Source organism: Staurois parvus, unplaced genomic scaffold (genome assembly GCF_062004578.1).
Source record: "Staurois parvus isolate SC_StPar_1 unplaced genomic scaffold, SC_StPar_1.0 ptg000524l, whole genome shotgun sequence".
Lineage (NCBI taxonomy): Eukaryota > Metazoa > Chordata > Amphibia > Anura > Ranidae > Staurois > Staurois parvus.
This window is the reverse complement of record NW_028318320.1, coordinates 44,043-61,298: the sequence shown is the minus strand read 5'-3', so window position 1 is coordinate 61,298 and position 17,256 is coordinate 44,043. Positions and strand designations below refer to the sequence as shown.

General features: G+C 45.1%; 1 protein-coding gene across 1 annotated transcript in view; it reads left to right on the top strand.

Moving 5' to 3' along the window:
* Window positions 1–17,256, top strand: part of NBR1 (NBR1 autophagy cargo receptor) — a 254,021-nt gene that overhangs the window by 210,721 nt on the left and 26,044 nt on the right. The window contains exon 18 of the mRNA XM_089690227.1: window positions 1,135–1,489. Within this exon, the coding sequence (XP_089546353.1) occupies window positions 1,135–1,489 (355 nt within the window). The remainder of the gene's footprint in view (window positions 1–1,134; window positions 1,490–17,256) is intronic.

Below are 17,256 nucleotides of genomic sequence, written 5' to 3'. Positions count from 1 at the left end.
GCACCCATTTTTCCCATCAGAAAAGGCCTAAGAATCACACTGCAAATTTGTTTCCCTCTGACTGTCAAGTATTGTCACTTTTCATTTCTCCAGTCCCTCGACCTCAACTTTGAGACTTCCCCAAACATGGCTCCTAATCCACCCTTAAAGTCTAGCATTCCAAGTCTGGCAAATCTTTACATATGCCTTTCTCTGCATGAAGGTGGGACTCCATTTTCCAGATTGGGGGGATCTCTGGTAAATTTTGCAGACACTTGGACAACTTGGATTTTGGATGCTTGGGTGCAGGAGGCAATGTCAAAGGGCTACTTACTCATTTCCCTCCCTACCCCCTGCTTGTTTCCTCATTTCCAACCTTTTTGTGTCTCTAACCAGACTAGCAGATCTTCATCAAACCCTCTTGGGTCTTTTGGATCAAGGTGTTATTGCCACAGTTTGAGCGGTCTTACTGCAACCAGTTCACTGTTCCCAGACCAAATGGGGGCATTTGCCCCATCTTGGATCTGAATGTTTACATTTGGATCCCAAAATTCTAGATGGAATCCTCCAGAGCTGTCATTGCCTCCCTCCACCAGGAAGACTTCCTGGCTTATGTGGACCTTAAAGATACTCGCTTTCATGTACCCATCTTTCTAGTGCATTAGCAATTTTTCTACATTTTCTATGGGGTCCCTGCACTTCCAGTTCGTGGCCTCGCCCCTTCACCCTCTGCTCTACACCTCAGGTGTTCACTAAGGTGCTAACTCTAGTGTTAGCCTGTTGCATACAACTTTAAATGTTTTTTTTACCTTAGTTACCAGAACAGACATCAGGAGTTATTTACTGCATGGTGCAAAATCTGGTGCAGCCTAGCATAGAAACCAAACGGCATCCAGGTTTTATAGTCAAAGCTTAATTGAACAAGCTGAAGTTAGCACAGCTGCACCAGTTTTAATAAATCTCCCCCATAGAGTCTGCTGCACAATTCCCAATCACTGGTAACCCCTTTTTGTATTTTTGAAGTTGGTACAGGCTTTATATATACAATGTGTTTCAGACAATCTATGTAACAAATGCTTTGTTGAGTTTATCTGAAGATGTGATTACAAAATATTTGTGAGCTCATTACATATTTTTGTATATTTCTTGTCTTAGCAATGACTGACATCCAAGCAGATGATCTATATGAGGTGGAACAACCAATCCGAGAAGAGAATCAGAGAGATGAAGTAGAAAGCCAGGCTTCCAGTGACTCTGCTGAAGATTACATCATCATTCTGCCTGAGTGCTTTGACACCAGCAAGCCTCTTGGCGAGTCCATGTACTGCTCAGCCCTCTCTGAGTCCCAAAGTGACAAGGAGAAAGATGCAGAGGTCACAGTGGATGAAGAGACTTGTGAAGATAGTGTCCCTGTCCAGACTCACACTATCAATGACATTCTTACCACATCACAGACTCTGGACACTGTACCGCTCACCCCAGAAATACTGACACCATCACCTTGCTTGAGGTAGGAAAAGTATTAGGAACATAATTTTGTAATGTTGGCTTTTGCAAAAAATGTCTGGTGTGTGATAATAGGGCTTGTAAATATCGCCTTCCTTGCAACTGCATCATTAAATCAGTCAATAGTTAAAAAAAAAAAAAAAAAATATATATATATATATATGTGGCTATATATCATACCAGCAATGGTAATTCAACTGAAACTTTGACCTTGCTGACTTTAGCAAATGTTTGACACATTTATAAATAGCAGGCACTGTGGTTTGTATGTAGAAACTGATTTTTGGACCCACCTTAGCACCTACATTATCCTGCTGTAAACTGTCCTAATAATATCTCCTTATACTGCCGTAAACTGGTCTAATAATATCACATAATATGAGCTTGTACTTTATAAAGTAACAGTTTTGCTTGATCTCTAGTTCCACATGGAGTATGTACCTGCATTTTTAGCACTCATTTGGCCATTGCAGCATCCTTAAATCCTGTGCTCAGGCACCATGATTGCTGTATTAAAGAATAAATTCAACTTTTATAAAAGGAAAAAAAAAATAATAGATGCACATCTTTTTTGCAGGTAAGAAAGCCTGTAAAGCATTGCACCCATGATCAGTAGATCCAGGTGTAATGCCAGGATCCTGCACACTTCAGTACACTTTCCTGTTGACTAGGAAAGTTGGTATGGCATCGGGTAGTGAGAGAGATGGAGACTAATGGAAAATGAATTGATATAAAGCAAGAGTGATGGTGATAAGGAGGATAGGTGGTACCCTAACGAGCATATAGCATTAAAGGATAAAGACAAGAATCTGGAGGCTGGGAAACTTCTCTGTCCCAACTCTTTTAATAGCGATTCTGTCTTTTTTTTTTGTTTACAAACGGTTTTATTGTACAAAAGTAGACTGTAAAACAACAGTACATTTTCAAATGATACTTACAGCAAAAAAAAGGCACTTTTGAAAAGTACAATACAGAAAAGTATATTAATGAAAGAAAGAGAAGAAATAGAAAAGAGTAGGTAGCAAGTACATGAAATATGTAGATGATAAGGTAGATTGAATGATACATCTGTCAACAGTATATGCCAGTCAACTTTCATTGGGAATGTTATTAATTATGCATTAAATGTCTATAATCCTTCCATGACTCCCATTTTTTATCAAATAAGTGCATCTTATTCAGTAGGGTATAAGGAATACGTTCCATGAGCATTACAGCATCAATTCTGTGTAAAACGGAGGCCAAGGGTACAGAATTGGACTTCCAATGTAAGGCAATAGACCATAAAGTGGCAATACATATAGTATGTATCAATCTCATAATGGCATCAGAGACCCCTGGGATATGAGCCCCCAATAGACAGGTCTGTAAAGATAATCGTACCGGGGTACCCACCAGTGAGGTAGCCACCTCAGATATCTTGCAGCAAATAATAGATATGGTCGGGCAATCCCAAACTATATGAACCAAAGTACCTGTGAGGCCACAGCCCCGGAAACATAAAGGGGACGTTTGTGGGAACAGTACATGTAGTCTTGATGGGGTATAATACCATCTAGTTAAAACCTTGAGGGCCGTCTCTCGAACAGAAAGAGATCGAGAACACCTACATATGTTATCCACCATGGAATCCCAATCCTCATCCAAAAAAGTGATACCACTATCTTCCTCCCATTTTTGTCTATATAGGGGGGGGGTGTATGAAAAAGACAGATCAAAGATTGGTGATAAAGATCAGAAATAAGACCCCTTCCCCTAGGAGAGTCACGGCTGATACGTTCAAAAAAGGAAATCGGAGAAGATGGCACAAGGCCAAAGTGTGAACCAAAAAAATGTCTAATCTGTCGGTAACGATGGTACTCACGAAGAGGGATATCAAAAAGCACGCGCAGCATATCAAAGGTAATATAAGATCCTCCTCTTTGAAAATCAGATAATCTGATAAAAGAGCGATCATACCACCAACGAAACGTTTGAGGGGAAGAAAAAGCTGCAACAAAAGTAGGATCACCAAAAAGTGAAACACCTGGGGGAATAGAAGAGACCAGATTCAATTTAGATTTGTATTTTGACCAAAGTGTCAGTGAATGGGTCACTATAGAGTTATGAAAGGTTAGCGAGCGAGGGGAAATTTTGGACCACAAAATACCCGGTAAATAGAATGGGCGTATAGACTGAGATTCAAACTTGATCCATGGGATCTGAAAGTTAATAGTTGCCCATTGTGATAGTTGCGTAAAACGAGCCGAGAGGTAATATAGCCAAAAATTGGGAAGGCCGAGGCCTCCCATCCGTTGTGAGCGGTACAAAACAGATGAAGCAAAACGTGGACGCTTATTACCCCAAATAAACTTGTTGATAGTCCGCTAAAAGTGGTCCAAAAATGTTTTCAAAATCGGGATTGGAAGAGCTCTAAAAAGATAAAGTAGTTTAGGCAAAATATTCATTTTAACCGCCGTGACTCTACCCAGGAAGGAAATAGGGTAACCATGCCAAATCTTCAATAGAGTAGAGAGACGTGATACACATGTTGGATAATTAGCCGCAAACATATCCGAGTATCTGGGAGTGAGATGAATACCTAAATAAGATATCTGGTCCATGGCCCAATGAAATGGAAAAGAACTACGGAGAGATGCACTTAGGGGATCAGGAACATTAACAGGCATAATCACTGATTTGGTAAAATTAACAGTAAGACCTAACGCTATAGCAAAATCGTTCAATACGGCACATAAATTAGGCAATGAAGTTAACGGGTTAGTAAGAAAAAGCATAACATCATCAGCATACATGCTTATTTTGAAATGTGAAACTAATAATGGGTAGCCAGAAATATCCGGATGTGATCTGATCTCTACTGCCAAGGGTTCCAACACCAGCGCAAATAAAAGGGGTGAAAGAGAACAGCCCTTACTGGTACCTCTACCCAAGGTAAAAAATTCAGAATTACAGCCAGGAAGCCTTATTCTCGTGCACATCCTAAAGGTGTAAGAGATAGAAATGAGGAAAATCCCTGTATCCCGATTCTTGTGTCAGTCATAGTAAACTGTGGACCAGGACTAGGGACTATCAAAACCATGGGTAATAGGCAAATGAGCATAGTCATATCAACCCGGTTCTTGTTGGACTCTCCTTCTATCCCTCCGTGGAGATGGAATATGCCAAATGGGAAAGACACGAGGGGTAGAGGGTGGACGTTGAGGTGATGGGGCATCCGCTAGGCCCAATTTGGCCAAAATTTCTCTACCTTCAGGAAGGGATGTGGCTATATATGTGCTCCCATTGTGAGGAACTATCAGCTTAAAAGGAAAGCCCCATTTATATCGGATACAAGCTGAGAAAAGGGCAGTGGTAACTTCTTTCATTTTTCTACGTTTCTCCAACGTAGCCGAAACATCTGAAAAGATTTGTAAAACCGAGCCTTCAAAGGAGATCGTTGGGGTATTGCGAGCAGCTCGAAGTATGTCTTCTTTGGTCCGAAAATCCTTCATACACAGGACAATGTCCCTATGCGGTTTATCGTTAGGAGGTTTAGGGCGCAGGGCTCTGTGGATGCGGTCACAAGCAAAGGATCCAGGGTCACGCTCTGGAAGTGATTTGTGATTTGAATAACTTGGTTATGGTTTGTGAAAGATCAAACACAGACTCCGGGATTCCCCTGACTCGCAGATTATTCCTGCGGTTTCGATTATCAAGGTCCTCAACCTGCGCCTGCAATTGTAAAAAGGCTGTTTGTAGATGATCATGATCCCTGGAAAGTTTACCATATCCAGGCTAAGTTCATCATGTTTAGTTTCTAAGCGGTCGGTCCTGGAGCCCAATGTGGCTATTTCCTGAGAGAGAACATTAGTGCTTTTATGCAATTCTGATTGGAATTTAGCGGCCAGCTTGGTGTAAATAGTTTCCAAGCAAGCTTCCAGGTCCCCCTTTGTAAGTTGCTGTGTATATTCACTGACCAGAGCTAATGAAGGAGCCGTGGTATCCTGCGTGGGATCGGACAGGGATGCTCGTTCTGTACCTCCCCACCTAGCCACCCCCCCCATCTCCCCCTCATCTCTTCCCTCCTCTGCCCTCGCAACCGCACTGCCCCACACCGCACCCAAGACCCCGCTTACCGTAACCCCCCCAGCTCTGCACTCCTTCAGCCCCGCTACCACTGAGGAAGTCACCAGGGTCTTCTCTGAAGCCCGCCTCACTACCTGCCCCCTGGACCCTATCCCCTCTCAACTCCTCCAGTCACCCCCCTGTTCCCTCATCTGCTCCCTCACCCACATCTTCAATCTCTCCCTCTCTACCGGCGTATTCCCCTATCCCCTAAAGCATGCGCACATCACCCCCATACTCCAAAAAGCCCTTACCTGGACCCCACTGACCCAAACAACCTCAGACCCATATCCCTGCTGCCACTCACTTCCAAACTCCTTGAGCGCTTAGTCTATGACCGCCTAAGTGCCCACCTAACTGACAACATCCTCCTTGATCCACTACAGTCCGGCTTCCGCCCCCTACACTCCACCGAAACTGCCCTCCTCAAAATCACCAACGACCTACTAACCGCCAAAGGCGACTACTCTGTCCTCCTCCTCCTGGACCTCTCCGTGGCCTTCGACACAGTTGATCACCCCCTCCTCCTTAATAAACTACTCTCCCTTGGCATCAGAGACACCGCTCTCTCCTGGTTTTCCTCTTACCTATCCTGACGCTCCTTCAGCGTTTCCTACAATGGTGCCACCTCCCCTTCCCTCCCCCTCTCTGTTGGGGTCCCCCAGGGCTCTGTCCTTGGACCCCTTCTCTTCTCCATCTACACCTCCTCCCTTGGAAAACTCATATACTCCCACGGCTTCAACTACCACCTCTACGCTGATGACACTCAAATTTACCTCTCCACACCCCACCTCACCCCCACATTCTCCACCCGCATCACTCACCACCTAAACAACATCTCTGACTGGATGTCGCTCCATTTCCTCAAGCTTAACCTCTCCAAAACCGAGCTTCTCATCTTCCCCCCTGCCCTCGCCCCCCCCCCCATCCTATCCATCACTACCAACAACACCACCATCAATCCCGCAAGCCAAAGTCCTTGGCGTCATTCTGGACTCAAACCTCTCCTTCCAACCTCATGTCAAATCACTTACAAACACATGCAGGCTCCACCTTCGCAACATCGCCAAAATACGCACCTTCCTTACCCCAGACACCACTAAAATACTCGTACACTCCCTGATTATCTCACACCTCGACTACTGCAACTCCCTCCTCACCGGCCTGCCCCAGTGCAGGCTGTCCCCGCTTCAGACCATCCTGAACTCAGCGGCTAGACTCATCCACCTCACCAACCGCTCCACCTCTGCCACCCCCCTCTGCCTATCTACTCACCTGGAGAAGTCTTGCAGATGTGTGTGGGAGGAGGAGACCAGGGGGCAAGATAGAAGGAGGTCCTGTGAAGAGCGAAGGGTACGGGAAGGGTGATACCTGGGAATCAGGTTGGTGAGGTAGTTAGGGGCAGTGTTGTGAATGGCTTTGTACCTACAAAGCCATTCACAACACTGCCCCTAACTACCTCACCAACCTGATTCCCAGGTATCACCCTTCCCGTACCCTTCGCTCTTCACAGGACCTCCTTCTATCTTGCCCCCTGGTCTCCTCCTCCCACACACGTCTGCAAGACTTCTCCAGGTCCTCCCCCATCCTCTGGAACTCACTACCCCAATCCATCAGACTGTCGCCTTCCCTCCTCACCTTCAGGCGCTCCCTGAAAACCCACCTCTTCAGGGAAGCCTACCCCACCCTCACCTAACTGCCGTTCTCCTTCCTACCACTCCATCCCCCACAGCCACTTCCTCCTGTACCACTACCCCCTCCCTCCTAGATTGTAAGCTCGAAAGAGTAGGGCCCTCTAACCCTCGTGTGCTGTTTGTAGTTGCTGTACTGTTTCATGTATTGTCCCCCCCTCTATTGTACAGCGCTGAGCAAACCCTTTGGCGCTATATAAACTCGATGTAATAATAATAATAATATTATCTGGAGACATGCTGCAAATCTCGTGCGTCTTAAGTAGGAATATTGTGAGGGAATTTTGAGTCTCCTGGGGGTGATCAACTGGAAATTAGATAGCCAAAGGAGATAATAACCCCAGGGGACCTATGACGCCCGAAACAGGATTAGGGTTGTAGTTACATAAATGCTATCAGGCTTATCCGCAAAAACTTTATATTGTAAAAATAATTAGCGAGCTGTGAGGACGTAGAGAGGACATAGGCCGTGGTAGCCACCATCAGTAACTCCCAGGAGCAGGATGATGGCCCACCTTAGGGTCTGAGAGGGACGAGGGACACATATAGAACAGAGGTCCCCCTATGATGATCCCAGGGCCCTCCAGGGCAGATCCAGGGAGCCCCGGCACTCCACCAGGGCAGTATATAGGCCTCAGGGCTCAACAGGGGCAGTGGTCACAGAGGAGGGCAGTTTCTGGAGCAAAGAATGGGAGCCCCGTTTCCTGAGTCACTGGGGGGGGGGGGGGGGCAGGATGATCTGTAGCCGCCAACCCCCTTGCCTCCTATACTCACTGTGGCTCGAATGAGGAGGTCCGTATCAGGTGGAGTAGGCCGCAGATGCTTGCCGCCACGGGGAGCGGCAATATACAACGGTGCCTCTCTCCCGGACTCAGGGGATGCAGGGGGTGCCTCTGATGTCCTCGGATGAGCCACTGCCACCCGGATGGTAGCGGATTTAAATACGAGGCGCCGGAGTCCCGGATCATGCGGCCGCGCCAGGCCGCGGATTTCCGCCTCTACAGATGGCGGAGATATCGCCTGGAGCCCCTCTCCCAGATACAGGGGATGTCACCAGGGGCCTCCGCTGCCCCGTTGTGGTCCGCAGCTGCACGGATGGCAGCGGATTGTGTGGGTCGGCGCCGGAACTCCGGATTATCGCGATTCTGTCTTTTTAAATGTTAATCTACAGAATGTGGCCATGAAGGGGTGTGTATGTATATGTGTTTGGATGGAAGATGTATGTGGCTTTCGTTTATTCCAAAATCAAATGTTTAAAAGCAAGCAACATCTTTTTAAATTCAAATTAGGATGTTCTGAGAATTGTCATACAAAATTTCACAATACTTTTTCTATGAATTTTCATTAAAAATTCTATCCATCTATGGCCAGCTTTAGAGTTTCTGCATTCTGGATGACATAGTAAAGCAGACATCTTTAGACAGCAGCATTGTTAGGCTGGGGAGAGGGTAATATTAAGCTTCTCCATAGATGGGTCAGTTTTTTCATTCAATCAGCTGGTTGAATGAAAAAAAATGGACCCATTTCCCCCATCCATACACTTGATGTGGATGGGGGAATCCTCCCCACTGTGTCATTGTATTTTGACAAATGAATAAAAGAGATAAAAGTGAGCTCTTGGATGTCTAGCTGCTGGCATTAAAGGTGAAACCTCTTACCCTCTATACAATCATTTATATAAAAATACAGCGCTGAAAGGAAACAAAAATATATCTAACGTGGGCGCTTAATAGCGCTATAAGTGTTCAGAAGGTATAAAGTGAACCGTCATGTAATTACGTATAAGTGACAATAAATTAATAAATATGAAGTGACTTTAGTGTATGATGAATAATGACATAACATAAGCAGGATAAAGTCCAAAATTCAAGTGATCCGTGTTGGTGAAATCCGTGATTGAAACCGGTAATATGATTGTACTCACCAGAAGCGCAAAAATAAAGCGCATGTATATATGTATTATCCCATTGTGGTCATCTGGGTACAGGTAAGGATGGTGGAATCATCTGGCACACGGTCAGCATACAAGGCAACTCCAATCTCTCTCACAGGACCCTCTCAGCATCCAGGGACAGCTCCAGGGAAACCTCAGACCACCAGATAAACAGCTCAAAAAAGTAAGGATCTCTCTACCTTGGAGGCTCGTTAATGACAAGCCAAAAACAATAAGGTGCTAATAGTGTAGCAATTTTATTGAAAATAGGGAATACCGTGTATTAGCAGAGCAAAAAAGGTTGTCAGCACTCACTCCGGGAACAGTAAAATGGCTGCCGGCCTTCCATGTGGCCATCTGCGGCGTGACATCACATCATTACATAGCTAATGAATAATACAAGTCATAGGAAGGGATAAAACGGACCACATTAAGGGGCCCACCCAAAATATTACTGCCAAATATGAGCAAGCACTGCAAAAAGATAACTAAACATAAAAAATATGATTGAACAATTTTTAATTGACAAACCATCTAAAATATATCAATGATTCAGTGACGTCACCACCATCAAGGCCATCTTGTGGGGAAAATAAAAACTACAACAATGTTATTAAAATACAGCAAAAGAATTAAACACTTAAAAATAAACTTATCAAATGAAAAAACTTAATATAACTACATCAGAATCATAAAAACAAAAACAATAAAAAACACAAAACAATACCCAGAAAAAAAATATACTTTTAAAAACAACCAGCAAAATAATAAAAATAAACTAATATTGATGAACGCATTTACATCCCACTTGATGTTAAGGCCAAATGGGACATAAAATTTAAGAGAATATATCCACATTGTTTCCAATTTCGATATTTTATGTCTGACGTGACTGCCTCTCCAATTAGCGACAAATTTATCAATAGCCAAGAAAAGTGTACCTTCTGGATTTTTTTTGTGATGTAATGCATAGTGTTTAGAGAGGCTAGGATTGGGAAACCCCCTATGGATATTCCTAATATGTTTGTCTAGTCGTGTGCGCAGCATGTGCACTGTCCTACCTACATATTGTAACCCACATGGGCACCGTTTAAGATATACAGTTGCAAGAAAAAGTATGTGAACCCCATGGGATTACGTGAAGTTTTGCATGAATTGGGCATAAAATGTGCTCTGAACATCATCTAAGTCACAACAATAGAAGAACACAGTCTGCTGAACATATTACTACACAAACATTAGATGTTGCCATAACATGTAAACATTCACAGTGCAGGGAAGAAAAAGTATGTGAACCTTTGGACTTAATAACTGGTTGACCCTCTTTTGGCAGCAATAACCTCAACCAAACATTTCCTGTAGTTGCAGATCAGACCTGCACAACGATCTGGAGTAATTTTGGACCACTCCTCTTCACAAAACTGTTTCAGTGTAGCAATATTCTTGGGATGTCTGGTGTGAATCGCTCTCTTAAGGTCATGCCACAGCATTTCAATCGAGTTGAGGTCAGGACTCTGACTGGACCACTTCAGAAGGCGTATTCTGTGCTGTTGCAGCCATTGTTTTGTTGAATTACTTGTATGCTTTGGGTCATTGTCCTGTTGCATCACCCATCCTCTGCGGAGCTTCAGTTGGCGGACAGATGGTCGTACGTTTTCCTGCAAAATGTCTTGATAAACTCTGGAATTCATTTTCCCATCAATGACAACAATCCGTCCAGGCCCTGAGGCAGCAAAGCAGCCCTTTGGTTTGCCATGATGCTCCCTTCGCCATGTTTTACAGTGGGGATGAGGTTTTGATGTTGGTGTGCTGTGCCTTTTTTTCTCCACACATAGTGTTGTGTGTTCTTTCCAAACAACTCAATCTTGGTTTCATCTGTCCACAGTATATTTTGCCAGTAGTGCTGTGGAACATCCAGGTGCTCTTTTGCAAACTTCAAACGTGCTGCAATATTCTTTTTGGACAGAAATGGCTTCCTCCGCGGTGTCCTCCCATGTTCTCCATTCTTGTTTAATGTTTTCCTTATTGTAGATGTGTCAACAAAAATGTTAGCATGTGCCAGAGATTTCTGTAGGTCTTTAGCTGACACTCTGGGATTCTTCTTTACCTCATGCAGCATTCTGCGCTGTGCTCTTGCAGTCATTTTTACAGGACGACCACGCCTAGGGAGAGTAGCAACAGTGCTAAACTTTCTCCATTTGTAGACAGTCTATCTTACCGTGGACACATGAACATCAAGGCTTTTGGAGATACTTTTGTAACCCTTTCCAGCTTCATGCAAGTCAACAACTCTTGATCGTAGGTCTTCTGAGAGCTCTTTTCTGCGAGGCATGGTTCACATCAGACAGTGCTTCTTGAAACCCAGTAAACCCAAAACGGGTGTGTGTTTTTTAAGGGCAGGACAGCTGTCAGCAACACATCCAATATCATCACACTGATTGGAGTCAAGGTTGGCTCACTCCTGGCTCCAATTAGCTCTGAGAGAAGTCATTAAGCTAGGGCCTCACATACTTTTTCCTCCCTGCACTGTGAATGTTTACATGTTATGTGCAATTAAACCATGGCAACATCTAATGTTTGTGTAGTATTATGTTCAGCAGACTGTGTTCTTCTATTGTGACTTAGATGACGTTCAGAGCACATTTTATGCCAAATTCATGCAAAACTCCACGTAATCCCAAGGGGTTCACATACTTTTTCTTGCAACTGTACCACATTTTTTGTGGAGCATGTGATAAACTGCCCTATGTCATATGATCTAGAAGTACAGGTTGACTCAAACCTGGTGACCCTTCTAGACTTATTGACATTGAGGTCACATGCCCCACACTTCCTGCAGGAATAGTAGCCTTGCATGCTCTGAAAAAATAAAGGTTTAACGGGAGCTATGCTTAAGAATTATGTACTTTTGATTCTTTAGGTTTTAATATTTCAACCCTAGGAATAGCTTCTACTTGGGGAAAAAGCTTCTAAAGCTTCGGGAGTATAACCCCTATCCAAAAAATGTGCCCTCGGGGTACTGGCCTCCCGTAGAAAGTCATCGTTATGCGTGCAGTTTCTCTTAAGGCGATAGAACTGACTTTTAAAATTGACTTCAACCACACAGGATGGTGACAACTCGTAACATCAATAAATCCGTTACGGTCCGTTTCTTTGAAGAACGTGGAAGTAACTAACCTATTATCCAGAACCTTAATACTGAGATCTAAAAGATGGATCTCAACATTACTGGCTTAATGCTGTAAGCTAATGCCCCTATCGTTCGTATTCCGAAAATGCATATATTCATCAAGGGAAACAACACTCTCCTCCCATAGGAGGAGGATGTCATCTATGTATCAACTCCGGTCTGCGTTCATGATAGATGACATCCTCCTCCCATTTGGCCATAAAGAGATTGGCCATGCTTGGCGTAAATGTTGCACCCATGCCACGCCTCCTTTTTGTAAAAAATATGAGCCCCTATACCAAACAAAATTATGTCCCATGGCAAAATCCAACAAGGAAAGAACAAACTCACGTTGCAAGGGTTTTAGAGTAACATCCCTTTGGAGGAAACAATCAACAGCCCCTTTTCCATGTGAATGTGAAATGATTGTATATAATGATGCCACATTAGCTGTGGCCAAAATATATGTATCCTTCCACTCAATAGTATTCAGAATATTAATAACTGAGTGGTATCTTTCAAAAAGGAAGGGGTATTACAAACCAAAGGTTGCAAAAATGTATCAATATATTTGCCAACCACCTACTACCAATTTTGTGACAAAACATTACCAGGAGAATGAGCATAAACACAGAGGAGAAGACCTGTGTCCCAAAATGGACTCCAATAAAAGTTTTTTTTCCTATTTTATCCATTAAAGTAAACAGATAATAACTGTAGGGACATCCAAAAGCCATCTAACTGGGGGTTGGGCAAAACAACAAATAATTGGTAAAAAGTCCAACACAAACAACAGGAAACTGGGGATTGCCTGCAGCTCAAATAGCCACCTGAAGGGTTTTACGCCTGATGCTGGCATCAGAGGTTAGTACTTACAGAATATTTGCACAGAAGACCAGGTATCAGCCTTACAAATCTTGAAAATAGTTGTCTGGTGCTTAAAAACCCAAGAGACACTCACAGATCTAGTAGAGTGAGCCTTAACTGAAAAGTGGGAATCCAGTCCTTGAGAACATAAGTTTGAATGATAGTCTGTCAGAGCTACCTAGAAATGGTGGAAGAAGAAGCCAGGGTGCCCTTTCAGGGCCCGTTGGGAATAGGTTTTGTTCTGACTCTTTTGCTGCAGCAAGACTTTTAGTTCTTCCTTGATGGTTGATCTGCTCCCCTGCTGTGCTTTTGTCCAATTGAATCTGGATTGGATGGCCTTTCAAAATCTTGGTCCAGGCAATTTGGAAGGGGCCAAATTGCCTAAAGCTCCAGGATGTTGATTGTGATGAGATTCTTCCGTTGAGGAAATCCTCTGCACTGTCAGGGTGCTTAGAACCCCGCTACAGCTCGATAGGCTGGCCTCCATCATTAGAATCTTCCTAAAATGGGAATGTCAAGGATTCCGTTAAAAAACGATCCACCCTGTCACGTGTCCACCACACGCCACGCCCACAGCGACTAGCTAACCGTGACGCACGCGTGCAGCCGCAACAGGGTGGTAAAGAGGGGATAATAAAGGGGATTTACACTTGAATATCTCAAACCGTATATAAGATCAGCCGTGATACCTTTTCACAGCCCGCACTACCTCTGGCCACCACCAGATGGAGACTCCACTCCAATCCAGCTGGTCGGCCACACACTGGCAGATACGATCTTACATACAACCTGATGCCCTGATTAGAGTTGAGGACCAGCTTAGTAATCACACACCCTTCTAAAGGTCCCTTCAGCTATCCTAGCTTGAACCCCGGTGTTGATAACCCTTCCACTGTCCACACACCCCCACACCAGACGCACCATAAAGGTAGCCTGCCACCACCCAACAGTTTATCCGCAGAATGGTCTGTTGAGACACCACACACATACAGATCTCCGTCTGGCAGATCTGTTACCTTTGCAATCTGCGTGCAATCTGCCCACTCACAGTGCAGTTGCATACAGATTGGCAATGAGCTTAACCGAGCGTTTTAAAGGCACTAAAATACAATATAATATAACCCAATCTAATCTCTCCGATCTAGTCTCTCTGATCTAATCTCTCCGAAGATATGAGCCCGTGCTTAAATACACAGAAGTTCACTAATTAATTTTAAGATTTAATTTCCCAAAGTGGGCAGTGCATAAAATATGTACAAAATATAACAAGTTACAGAAATACAAAAGATATAAGAAGACACACAAATGACTAATTACTATAAAATAAAAGGGAATAAAAAGACAGAATAACACTTTACCCTGCGGCTGGAGCAAGCCAGAAACTTGGCAATCCGCTAGTCAATCGAACCAGCTCCGTACGAATCACCCTGTCCAAATGTCCATGCGCTCAATTTATGGCGATTTGGACATGGGCGGGATATTAGTCTTCGGCCAATTGACTCTGGGGGAGGTGGTCCTGACCTGCCCACAAGAGGTACTGTGTATGGACCTGCCCAAGTTCAATTGGGCCGAGACTGGCCTGAACATCAAGTCGGGGATTGGATTTCTGACACCAGTGTGTCAGCCCGATCGCAACAGTACCAAACACCATCCGACTGTCGCACCCCCGCGTCATCTAACCATTCCATGCATTTCCCTGGCTTCCTCCCCAAGCCACAAATATGATTCTTATATGTAAATGTAGCATTCAGAATGGCCTGCACAAAGGAAGCATTTCCATCTCTCTCCAACTAATATTTTGGCTTTTATAAGAGATTAAACATACTTCTTTGATGTGAATATTACTTATAGAACTTTCTACAAAAGGCAGACAGTCTGTCTGCTGTCACTGACTTTCCCAGAAGGTGATAACCTGATTGACACACAAAAGTTGTCACCTCCAGGAACCTGGCTGTAGACTAATTAATGCTAAATGATGATTGGGTCTGTAAGGCCCACTGAGGAATTGTGTATACATACACATCTGACCCCAGACCATTTGTCTGTATCTTCTACTAATTTCCCCACTGCCCAGGGGGCTCAATGTACATCCTTAATGACCAGACTGTTCCTACACACACCTTTGTAATGAAAGGGCCTGACATAATCTAATCTACTCAACCTGTCATGGCTATGATACCATATTTCCACTCAAATCTTACATGTTCGTTACAATAAATCTTACATGTACATTACATCTCCCCTCCTCCAGATGACGCATAGCTGAGCCTAAACGGGTCGGCTAACGCGGCTACATGGAAGGTTCCGCCTGACGGGACAGACCATCCGCATTTCCATGATTGCTTCCTTTCTTGTGCTGAATGGTGAAGTTGTATTGCTGCAGAACTAGGCTCCAGCGTAACAATTTCCCATTGTCCCCAGCTACTCTATGCAACCAGCTTAGAGGGTTGTGGTCAGTGATCACCGTGAATTCACGACCATAGAGATAGTGCTGCAGCTTTTGTAAGGCCCAAACAATTGCCAAGCACTCCTTCTCTATGGTGGCATAGGCCACCTCTCTGGGCAGCAGCTTCCGGCTGAGGTACAAAACAGGGTGCTCCTCCCCAGCTGGGTTTACCTGGCTTAGTACGGCGCCTAGGCCATAGGCCGAGGCATCAGTCTGGACCACAAACCTGCGGCGGAAGTCCGGGGCCTGCAGCACAGGAGCACAGGCCAGAGCATGTTTAAGGGCTGCAAATGCTTGTTCGCAGTCTGCTGTCCAGTGAACCTGTTTCGGTAGCTTTTTCTTGGTCAAATCCGTCAAGGGCTTGGCCAGGGCACTGTAGTTCGGAACAAACTTCCGATAGTACCCTGCCGTCCCCAGGAAGGACATGACCTGCTTCTTGGTCTGGGGGGTGGGCCAGGAGATGATGGCGTCTACCTTCCCAGTTTCAGGCTGAACCATGCCTCCCCCCACTATATGTCCCAGGTACTGTACCTTGGTCATGCCGACCTGGCATTTGTTGGGCTTAATTGTCAGGCCGGCTGTGGTGATCTTCTCCAAAACTTGTGTTAGGTGTGCTAAGTGTTCCTCCCAGGTTTCGCTGAACACTGCAATGTCGTCTAGATAGGCCACAGCGCAGTGTTCCATCCCCTCCAGCAGACCATTCACGACCCTTTGGAAGGTGGCAGGGGCATTCTTCATCCCGAATGGCATAACGTTAAACTCAAAGAGGCCAAAGGGGGTGATAAAGGCAGATCTCTCCCGAGCCTCAGCGGTCAGAGGGATCTGCCAGTATCCTCTACTTAGGTCCATAATTGTCAGATAGCGGGCGCTGGCCAGCTTATCTAACAACTCATCGACCCGGGGCATTGGGTACGCATCAAAGACTGTAATCGCATTCAGTCTTCGATAGTCCACGCAAAACCTTGTTGTCTGGTCTCGTTTGGGCACCAGCACTACAGGGGATGCCCATGCACTCTGGGACTTCCGTATCACACCTAGTGCTAGCATTTCATCGATCTCCCTTTTAATGTCTACTTGAACCTCCAGGGAGACCCTATACGCTGCCTGTCTAATAGGCTTCTGGCTCCCTGTGTCCACATGGTGGACAGCTAGAAAGGTTAGGCCAGGCCGGGAGGTGAAGGTATCCTGATGGGGCTCCAGCACCCCAGACAGCCCCGTTTGTTGCCCCGCCGTCAGTTGGGGGTTGATTTGCAACTCCCCAAGGGAGTCTGGCTCCTTGGTGGCCGCCAGGAGATCCACTAATGGCTCGGCCTCACTCTCTGGTAACAGGCTACAGACTGGGAGAGCGCAGGCTGATCTGTCATGGTGCGCCTTCATCATGTTCACATGGTACACTTTGAGCCGTTTACCACGGTCATCAAGGGATACCACATAGGTCACATCACCCCTCTTCCCATGTATGGTATAGGGCCCCTCCCAGGCAGCTTGCAGCTTGTTCTGCCGCAGGGGGACCAATACCCAAACCTTTTGGCCTACCTCATACACCCTCTCCCGGGCA